Here is a 10,898-nt window from a genome sequence, read left to right as displayed (position 1 = left end):
GGGTTCAACGCGATAGGCAGAAGACAGTGCATTATGACGGTGACCGACCACCTATTCAGCAAGTTAGCGATCAGAATGTAGGTTTACTTCATGCCACTTACGGAAGGACGGCAGTCAAGCCATCGATCTCCCACCCATGCGGAGCGAACTTGCCGAGGTAAATCATACCTCCGACCATGGCAAACATCATCATGTACATCCACTTAAACCTCTTCCAGATCTTCGGGACCTCGGCGAAAAAGTTGGAGTTATCTTTCTCCTTGGCCGTAGCGCCCCAGCTCATGTCGATACTGAACATGTGTGCGCAGATAGCCAAGAGGATGTGGAAGGAGACACCGCCGAAGAAGATCATGAAGAAGGGCATCCACTTTAGATTTTCGAAAAGTGCTTGCAAGAGTCCAGCTTCGCCGATTCGATACCGCATAACAGCGAAGCAGATGTTCGACATTAAGTTGAAGACGACGATCAAGGTAACAAAAACTGGAGACGTCAATATACAGAATGGGAAACGGATTGTAATCTACTTACTCTGCCATGAGGGCACATAGTACTTGTCAAGGTCGCCGTTGAGCCATCCAACAAGGAAGTAATTCAAGGCGCCAAGAGGGACGGCAGACCCAAGGGCATAGTAGGAGAAGATGTAGCCGCAGATACTGATTTTAGATGAGAGTTGAATGTTGGAAGTCAAGAATGTGCGGAAGAGTTTTGTAAAGGGAGATTTCCAGAGCCAGGTGTGGACTGGATTGAACACGAGTTCGTTGCAACCGTATGCGTATCTACAAAACTTGTTAGCAGAGTTCGTTACATTGATGCCCACATGACATACTTCTCCCATCGGTCCAGTTCATCAAAGATGGACAACGATACTCCCTCCTTAAATCCACACCCATGGTAGCTGGCCAATCGAACGATGTTGCCTCCAATTTGGAGACGGAGCGCGATATCGAAATCTTCAGAGACGTGACTTTCGGACCAGAAGCAAACGTAGCCGTTTTCTTCTGGGGGGTTGCCTACCGACTGAACAGCTTGCCATCGCAAGAAAGCATTGTGACCGACGAAAGGTGCGACTTCACCACTGCCAACGGAAAATCGAATGGCTGTGTACACAAGGTTTGTGAAGTATGTGATGCCTGGCGGTATTTAGCTTGCTGCCCATACGTACAGGATGCAGGTACTTACCGTTCTCAAAGTAATCATACTGTACCTGCATGACACCAGTTGCATGTTGGATGATGGCAACTTCAGGGGATAGAAACATCTCCGCTGCTCCATACATGAGGCAATCCTCAGGTACAATGGTGTCTGAGTCAACAATAAGAATGATCTCTCCCATGCGGATGTTACCACCAGCTTTTGCTCGTGGGTCGGCCGCCAGCACAATGTCAAGCGCCTCGTAATAAAGATCAAGCTCTTCCTTTTCAGTAATTGCTGCATTTCCCTTCTCGTACCTGTTGTCGACCAGCGCTTGGAGCTGGTCCTCTACGCGATTTGAAACATTGAGGGCGAAGTTCATGTTGGATGCCTTCTTGAATTTCCCCCTGCGTACGAACCCTTCGTGGTTGTGCTTAGGACGAGATACCCAACCGATGTTATTATTCTTGTAAAATTCCAGAAACTTTTGGTTGTCCTCTTCGGAACGGATTGCCATGCCATCATCGTTCATGAATATACGTGCTGTACCACCGCGCGATTCATAATACGAGATAGCTGCTTGCAAACTGGCGACAGTGGGCTTGACAACACCTTCTAGCGACTCTGTGTAGATGGGCATTTGAATCGTAATTGGTGCTGGTGTGAACCCGAGAGAACGTGCCTGCGCCAAGTTGGGCTTGATCGCGCTGTGGAAACGACTGTTTGACTTGACACCTCCAATGGGCCCGATGACTTCAAACAAGTTACCAAAAACAACGACGACGAAGAAGAGACCCAAGGCCACCCAGATTGGTTCCGTAAGGACTAGAAGTAGACGAGGATAAAAATGATCGGTCATGGTCTGAAGAATCAGTTGACGGTTGCCAAGCCCAAACACCAGGATTATTATTAGCACCATGGCTAAGCCAACGAAGATGGAACTTGTGAAGATGAGTGGTCGTGCGAGTGACTCTTTGGGTCCTTCAGCTTTCTCGGCGTCAACATCAACCTCTTCGGCATTGACATCAACATCCTTTTCCTTCGAGACATCAAAGTCGACACTGGAGCCCATGGTAGAATTTGCGCTTGACTGTATAGCGCTATCAAAGCCACTGAAAGGAGACTTGGAGGTCCCCCATACGAGAGCCAATATCCTCGATTCGATCTCCATGGCTTGAGACAAAATGGCTCCAAGGTCGTCGTGCCATACAAGCAGAAGCCGCTCTTGTCGAATAAGAGCGGCATACTGAAATTTCTTGATTGTAGAACAGGCAGTGACATCGGCCATGGAGTCAAAGATTTGAATCTGAGATCCATTTTGGAACATCAACTCGGTCTCAAACGGTTCAAGGACATCGAAGATTGCTTGTGTACCGTCGGTAGACATCGTTAAGGCAACACCAGGGTTGATCCGTTGCACTGCATGGAGAAGAAGCTGATCAGTTGTCCGTGGCTCTGTAACATACTCCCCTGCACCTTTCCGGATGAGAACGCCTTCGCATGTTGCTGGATATGAGGGTTCTGATGTCATCCATCGCATCGAACAAGCTTTGGCATGGAGATGTTTGATGATCTAATACATATTAGTAGATAGCGAAGGGCTTCCTAGGCTAGTAGACTTACTGCACGGTAGCGTTTGTCTTCATCAATCTTCATGGTCGTCGGCCGAAGAGCGGACGGACGACCAAGAGATGTCTGTGACTGTGCGAAACGAATGGAGTCGGTCATACTTCCGGTAAACGACTGCCTCCTTGAGGCCGTCGCTGGTCTTGACCCTTCGAACTGGATAGAATAATTACTGGACATTGTGACGGAAGCCCGTGAGAGTACGGAATTAGTAGTATGGACAATATAAGGTAAGAAAATGAGTGTCGTGAGCGAGTGTTCGACGCAGTATCAACTGCAGAACGAATGAAGCGTGAACTGAAACCAATAAAGGAAGGTGACGGGCAATATAGCCCTACGACGAAAGGCCGACAGCGATAGTGAATCGATTACAAGGGTAAAGATACAGAAGGATTGAGAAGCGGGTTGTAGGGGGAAGATATTAAGATGCAAGAATTGATAATGCTCTAGACCACTGTCACTGGTTATGTTGACAGGGGTTTAGCATCAACCTCCATGACATGGGCACAGCTACACGTACCGTTCACACTATCGAGCCCCTTGCGTGGGTCCAGCTGAGACCGTTCTCCTATACGAGAGATCGGGATGATTCATGGATGGAGATCAGTGCGTAAGCCGTTGTGGAGACATGTTAGTCGAACTCACCAGTCGAGGGGGCATATCTGGACTTTCTTGCATGTGTCAAGCTTTCAGGGTTCTATTGTTATCCTGGAGTTGCACGAGCCCTGGCCACTGCCCCGTTTGATGGGTCCTGCTCAGGAGTGCCAGCCGCTCGCAATTGAGGAGCGACTATGTTTCATGGCGGTACTGCTCCCAATTTACAGGTTATATATTTGACATCTGGGCCTGCCACATTCCAAACTTTTTGGGCCCGGTATCTGTACCTGTACCTGACACCAGATGTTAGTCTCTATGGACCACATCAATAGAGACGGCAGTGAACACTAGGACAGTTGCTCGCTTTGTACCCGATACAAAATTGGCCCTGTTCAAGTTTCTTCAAGCTTCAAGCTAAAATCTTTCGTTATTCTTACACTTCCTTTGACACTAAAAGCAAACTAAGCAATACTCGCGTGCGAAGTCAATCCATATCCTGCCAGTCAGTTTCAGCACTTATGCAACCAGTAGCAATGGGCAGCAGCAGAAATCGATTTTCTTATCATGATGTAATGATCGACTTGATTTTAAGGCACAGACATGTTCCCTGTTAGGATATCAGCACACAAGAACCGGCAGCATGTTGAATAGCACTAAGTACTTTACGGATTTATCCCTGACCCCCCCAACGCTACAATGATCGATCTGGAGACACGGTCTTTCGGTACCGCGAAACCTGGTGTTCGTCTGGGTAAATTTCAACGAAGTCGATTTAGAAGTACCAGGGCTTGGCCATAACTTTTCTGGGCGGATGTTATCTCAACGCTAACGGGGACGTTCGCCGATCTAACCGAGCACGAGGCTGCAATCATTACCATCAACTAGCCACTGCGCTATTCTCAAGCTTGAACTTTAAATTCTGTGCGTGACAGCTTGTTCAGCCTGGTTCTTTTGAGCTTGTTCGTGAGCGTCAATGCTTTTACAGAATGTTTGATAATAGTGAAAGCAGGGATGGCGTCGTGCCCGACCAGCGATTTGTGAGACTGGCGACGTGAGCCTTGCAACCGAGGTATTGAAATCCTTCACACAGACGCAAAGGGGTACCGTATACGGGTAAACAGGGTGGAATATCGAAAACCTGCAAGGCCATGCACATTGCACTCGTTGCGATTTACCGGCCTGCAGGTGACATTCTCTGAACAGCCAGGAGCATATCGCACGTTTCTGCCTTCATGTCCAATAAGAACAACCGCGGGATGCATGGTGCAGGTGGGCCGTTCGGGCCCTAGGTTATAGTATGATCCTTCGAAAGCTTCCGTGAGGCTCAGGGTAGTGCTTCTGGGTCCTTTGTCCCCAATTTTGATAGCGCAGAGTCCATTGAATGATGACGGTGAGGCTGCTTCCCTAAGGGAACCTTATCATCTGCAACCACACACCAGCATATGCTAACGCAACCATGGTTGTGCTCTCAGCACTAACACTAACAAGAACCAGTCAGGGTATGTCTGGCAACTGTGTTAGAACCGTGCTTCTCGCCCTGGTCTATGCGGTGGGCCAGAATGTCAGTACGACGACCGCACTTTTAACATGTTACTTTCAACAGTGGTAGGCAGGTTTCTGGAGGACTCTCATCGCACTGCCGAACCAGTAAACTGTCGGTCCTTGTCAATTGGTGGCTTACTTGACTGGGGGACCGTTATCTCCCAACAATAACGGGACCGCTCCCCAATATCCCCTTCCCTGATGCCACCCACAGTAACAGGCTGTCCTTGAACGCGTTTAATCAATCCTCTATTGAACTGGAATCCGACTGTTTGACTGCAGCATGAAATCTCCCAACATTGTTCCTCACACGCAGATGGAGCCTGAATTGACCCCTGATGCCTCTCAGAGACTGCAGCCAGATAGTTCCATAACTGGAAACTTCTCATCGCGGCAACCTTCATCTTTATCGAGAAGTACCGCGATACCCGAGGAAGGTGCAAGCATGTACAATCGTGCCAGACAACAGCCACGACATTTCAAGAGCTACAGACTGCGAGGAGAGTAAGTTATTATTGCTCACCATTTAACAATCCATATTGACTGGATTGCCTCAAGCTACGTTCAATCATGGGCTGGAGATCCAAGGATGAAGCGGACCAAGGTCGGCAATTGGATCGTCTTGGGATTCATTGCAGTCGGAGTTTGTATAAGCGGTTACATCGCGTATACAGGTGCGGCTGATGCGAAATTGCCAGATGTAAGAGACCTTGGAGCAGATGCACATGGCCTGAAGATCTAATCAACAACTTCAGCAATGTCTCATCATGGAGGACAACTTTCAAACAATTGATCGCAATAATTGGGGCTATGAGATCCAAGTAAGTTACATGTCTGTAATTTCCAACGACTTCACTAATACTAGATTTAGACTGGTGGCTATGGCAACGGAGAATTCGACTGGACTACAGATGACTCGAAGAACAGTTTCGTCGATGCAGAAGGATTGCACATCGTGCCAACGCTTACCACTGAGTCCACTGGTATCACTGAGGACCAGTTGCTCAATGATTATACTCTCAACATCACTAGTTCTGAAGGCGACGGGTCTTGTACCTCGAATGATTACAAGGCATGTGGTGTTAGATCCAATGCGACGATAGGAACCATCCTGCCACCTGTCAGATCCGCACGGATGACCACAAAGGGCAAGAAATCTATCAAATATGGACGCATTGAGGTTGTCGCTCGAGCCGCGAAAGGTGACTGGTTGTGGCCTGCTATTTGTGCGCAATGATAATTCTTCTTCCCATGGTAGCAGTACTGATGATGATCAGGGATGATGCCGGAGGACTCGGTCTATGGAGATTGGCCAGCAAGTGGCGAGATCGATATCGCAGAGTTCCGCGGCAATTCGTATACCTACCCGGAAGGTCGAGACTTCGTCGCCTCAACCCTACACTGGGGTCCAGACTACAGGCACGATGGCTACATCGCTACTCATAGCACAGCCTTCCTACGCCGCACAGACTTTGCATCCAGTTTCCATACTTTTGGTTTCGAGTGGACGCAGAACTATATTTTCACATACCTCGATAACAGGCTGAAGCAGGTTCTGTATACCAAATACAGTGATAAGAACAGGCTGTGGAAGAAAGGCGGATTTGCTACCTTGACCACAAGCAATGGGACTCTGTACGAAGACCCCTGGAAGACCGGGGGTGCCAATGCGCCATTTGATCAAAAGTTCTACCTAATTCTCAACGTTGCTGTTGGGGCACAAAACGGATGGTTCTGGGATGGTGAGGGTAAGCCATGGGTGGATGGGAGCGATTTTGCAGCCCGAGACTTCTGGAAAGGTGTGTTGCGGTCTTGCACAATCTACATTTTGCCCTGTGCTAACTCTTGTCACAGCTAGAGATGATTGGCTGCCAACATGGGGCGATGGTGTCGCCCGTGGCATGACTGTCAAATCTGTCAAGATGTGGCAGGCAGGTAAGTGTTAGATGGTCTCCCTGCGGTTTCACTATCTCCCAATAGTCCTTTTCTTCCTGAGCTCCTTTGTTTACAACTTATATATTCACGTCGAATCCCCGGCATGGGATACATCGACTACATAGCGGCTCGGCGCACTTTTCTGGGTACTTGCATTTGTATATGTGTATAGAGTACTGCTCTTATCTTGGTCCAACGCATAATTTTTCAACCATGTTTTTCAGCTACTACTATACCGTGTGCTCAATTCATAGCAAGCAATTGCGAAACATATTTGAACTCTTGCTCTTGTAGCTACTTCAGGCACCTTCTCATGGCTAAAGATAAGCATATGGCTTCATTGCGATAACCGTCATCGTCACACGTATGGCACCGATAAAAGTCATGAATCAAACGCTCGGTAACAAGGACAGCGAGAGGACTGACTCTTCAGCATATACATGTATGATTCATTCGGTGCACCAAGCTCAAGTCGACAAGTTCTTTGTTCTGGTGCTACTTTCCATACCGGGAGTAGTGCATTGTTTTAGTCCGATGTGTTGGCGTGAGATTCTCAGCAGTGTGTCACCATGACACGAGCCACCCAAAAAATGTAAATATGCAATGTCTGGAACACTTTGAACCATAGATACTTGAAGCGGTCCAAGTTAGTTAGAAGCCGGGCTGACACACGGTCAATCGGTTCTTGACAAAAGATACCTCGCAGGATGGGAATTGCCAAGGGGTTTTAAGCTTTGGCCCATGGTTATTGCTTACCGGTTTGGCGGTACAGTTGTAGAAGCTGGTAGGTGAATCCTCGACGAATTGAGAAGTTGAAACTGATGATGCGGAGTTATTACAAATATCAGGAAACACGACTTGCTCTGGTCAGCCCAGGAGTGGGCAGACAGCCTTTATTAGTAAACATTGACCGATACAAAGCTATCAGGGAAGATAGCGATGTATTTTCTTGCACATCCAGATCTAATTCTAGTATGATTGACGAAATCTGTTGGCAAAGGTCTCAATCTACTAAACCCGAAACTGTCCAGGCACATTGCCCATGATTATTTGTATCCCCTGTCACTCAATGACCTGATTGTCTAACATGCGTCAAATACTATCAAATTTTCGTGGCAAGTTCAATAGCATACAGTAGTACATGGTAGGTATCAGCACGGTTGTTTACAGCATATACGATAGCTAAGAGCCTAATCGGACACCTTCGAACTTCATGAAAAAGATACGTATAATCGAAGCTTCTACCTTCCCCTTCCTCTCTTCGTAGTCGAGTGGGTTTTTTCTGGGAATAACCGCCTTTCCTCCTCTATCTAGAGCAAAACCTAGGTAACCAGGTAGCAAGACCTCAAAGACAACATCATGCCGAGACGCCGAGGCGATCGAATTTACCAAATAATGGAGCCCTAAAGCCACAAGCGCGCGGCTGGCGCCGACCAGGCTTTTCGCTAGCTGTGGCTCATGAACATGTTCCGGTTAGCGTAGCCTCAGCCCCTATTGCCAGCCATGCGGGGGCTTAATCGAAACGTCAGTGCAGGAGTTTGCGCGATGACGAAATAAGTGCTGAGACACTAGAGTAGCATTTCGTTTCTGTACATTATGGAGCCGCGTATCCACTTGAACTTATGCGCGATGCTGAGGCCACTGACCCTGTCCCAAGATATAAGGTATGGTACACGAACCTACCGAACACATAGGCTCGTTAGCAAATGTTACCATCACGGCCGAAAAAAGACGCGCTTTATCGTATCGCGTAAGAATATTCGAGAGGCATTCTGGTGATAAAATCGTGGCTTGATGTGACACACGCCATAGACTGTATCTGCCAAGCTGTCATTTTCACGATCGACCGCCTTACAACACGCCCATAACGCCCACAGATCGAGCGTTTGTGGAAATGAATAGCCGTAAGCTACTAAAACCTCACATTTGAAGTATGCCAAATACTACCAGTAGCACCTACATAGTTTTGGTTCCAAAAAGCTTCCGCTCTAAGTAGCGTACCGCTTGTGCGGAGCCTCATAGCCCGATCGACGATTAGTTTAAATGCTTTACATAGTACCCCCAATTTCCTAGGGCAAGATTCAACGTATGGTCAGGCTCCCCTTGCTCCCAGATTCATGTATAGGAGAACTACCCACGTATGGTCAGGCGGATTCATGCAAGATCCATGGTAGCGAATGCACATCACAACTCTAGGAGGTGGAGCATAACCCTAGACATGACTAAAGACCTTCCGCCATATACTAAGATCTTGCGGCTCTTTCAAGTGTTGCATAAGTTAGGGGTCTAATATGTCAATCGCACCAATGCACTCATGTGACATTATCATGCCCTAGAATAAGTCAGTGCGCTGTTATGACTACGAGAGCACCGCGTACCTTGACGATTTGATCAACCAATAAAACTTATCAACTCGCACAGTATTCATCGCTTATATGGGTGTGGGTCCTCTCAATATATAACTTCATGAGAGAAGAATTTCATGAGAGAAGAATTTCATGAGAGAAGAATTTCATGAGAGAAGAATTTAGAATTTATTTACTTCAAAGTAAACTCGTAACTTATCAAAATATCCATAACGTATGTTTCTGATAATTTGATCCTCGGCTCACAGAGAAGAACAAACTTTGTAATAATAGCTCTTACAGACTACGTTCAATAAGGCATTTGTATTCCGTGTTCCGTGTACACCAGCAGCGAGAATACGTAGCGAATGACCAAAACCCATGATGTATATTTAATATGGCCAGACTTGCGGTTCTCTAGAATTATTTATCTAGAATAATTATTCGTATGTCGCATGTCCGAGTCTTACGACATAAAATGAACGAAGACTTAGCAATCAATCAAAACCTGAGTATATCTGATACTAAGGCACACGAAAGACTCAACATTTTGAGAATAGCTGTAAGAATCCACTTATAACTTCTGGTGAGGATAATGGCAATTATTGCCACCGCGCAAATCATACCTCACTAAAACCTTCTTGTCCCTCTCTAAGCCAAAAAAAAAGCCCACGCCATATGAATTATACGAAAGCCTCATCTGGCGCATCTCCGACATCTCAATACCCAGCTAGAATTTCCACCGCTCCAATTCCCCTTCACGTAATGCGTACCTGAACCCATCCTCAAACTTCTTAAGCCGCTGTGACTACTCCCACTGCACCTACTTGTCTATAATCAATCAAGATGGAACATAGACAAGTCTAATATCTCACATCTTTCCAACAAATACCCACACCAACATGTACAACTTCCTATACAGACCACTATCTCACCATCTTAATCAAACCCCATACTACAGAATTGCTGTACAAAGCCTTGCCAAACGCCCAAACGGAAAAGTATCCATCAGAGTTGTCAACAATCAAGCCAATCAAGCTAGGTACCCCAGCTTGGATTGGCTTAATCTATCGGCCAAAAAAGACAGCTTAGATTGGCTTAATAAGGTAAAATCAGGCGGCTTAATTAGCTTAATTAATAAGCTTAATAGTTATAGCGTTTTTAAGGCTATATAAATAGGTAGTATAGAGGTTAAAGTTACTTAGTTTTTTTTAATAGTATTTAAATTATAGTAGTAGTAGTTTTATTTTAAGCCCTTTATATATATATATATATATATAGCGTTGTTATAGGATTTTTTTTATATTATTGCCTAACTCTTACCTAACTCTTAATACTAGAAAAGTATTGTAGCCTTGCTACTACTATAAACCTAGTAGCCTTACGTTACTAATTAAGCTTATTAAGCTTATTAATTAAGCTAACTTTACGCAGCTTGATTAATTGTTTATTACTAAACCTTAGCTTAGCTTGCTTAAGTATACAGCTTGACAAGCCAGCTTGATATTAATCAAGCTGGCTTGATTGTTGACATATCTGGTATCCATGCAGTAAAATCTAGGGGATACAACTAGCCCTCACCCATCTCACACACACCACGACCCTTACTTAAATTAATTGCATCCATGTCGACACGCGCGCACAGGCTGAAGGCCACCACATTATATATTCCAACTTCCCTCAGTGCAAAACTTTGCAGTGAAATGTACCGATTTTTAGCAC

At 46.1% G+C, this 10,898-nt stretch overlaps 3 protein-coding genes across 3 annotated transcripts; 1 reads left to right on the top strand and 2 right to left on the bottom strand.

The window, feature by feature from the left end:
• Window positions 1–97: 97 nt before the first annotated feature.
• IAQ61_000974 (uncharacterized protein) lies at window positions 98–448 on the bottom strand (the record flags this gene model as incomplete). The annotated part of the gene is made up of 1 exon (XM_066094905.1): window positions 98–448. The coding sequence occupies one exon, from the start codon at window positions 446–448 to the stop codon at window positions 98–100; it is 351 nt and encodes a 116-aa protein (XP_065955213.1).
• Window positions 449–801: 353 nt separating this feature from the next.
• On the bottom strand, window positions 802–2,937 carry IAQ61_000973 (uncharacterized protein; the record flags this gene model as incomplete). Its single annotated transcript, XM_066094904.1, has 3 exons — window positions 802–1,097; window positions 1,159–2,586; window positions 2,862–2,937. 3 exons carry the CDS (start codon window positions 2,935–2,937, stop codon window positions 802–804), a joined length of 1,800 nt encoding a protein of 599 aa, XP_065955212.1.
• A 2,242-nt stretch (window positions 2,938–5,179) lies between these two features.
• On the top strand, window positions 5,180–6,956 carry IAQ61_000972 (uncharacterized protein; the record flags this gene model as incomplete). The annotated part of the gene is made up of 7 exons (XM_066094903.1): window positions 5,180–5,400; window positions 5,455–5,596; window positions 5,652–5,717; window positions 5,768–6,122; window positions 6,174–6,695; window positions 6,751–6,831; window positions 6,877–6,956. The coding sequence occupies 7 exons, from the start codon at window positions 5,180–5,182 to the stop codon at window positions 6,954–6,956; spliced, it is 1,467 nt and encodes a 488-aa protein (XP_065955211.1).
• Window positions 6,957–10,898: the final 3,942 nt, after the last annotated feature.

Source organism: Plenodomus lingam, assembly GCF_022343315.1.
Source record: "Plenodomus lingam strain CAN1 chromosome Unknown contig_11, whole genome shotgun sequence".
Classification (NCBI taxonomy): domain Eukaryota; kingdom Fungi; phylum Ascomycota; class Dothideomycetes; order Pleosporales; family Leptosphaeriaceae; genus Plenodomus; species Plenodomus lingam.
This window is presented reverse-complemented; position numbering and strand designations above follow the sequence as displayed.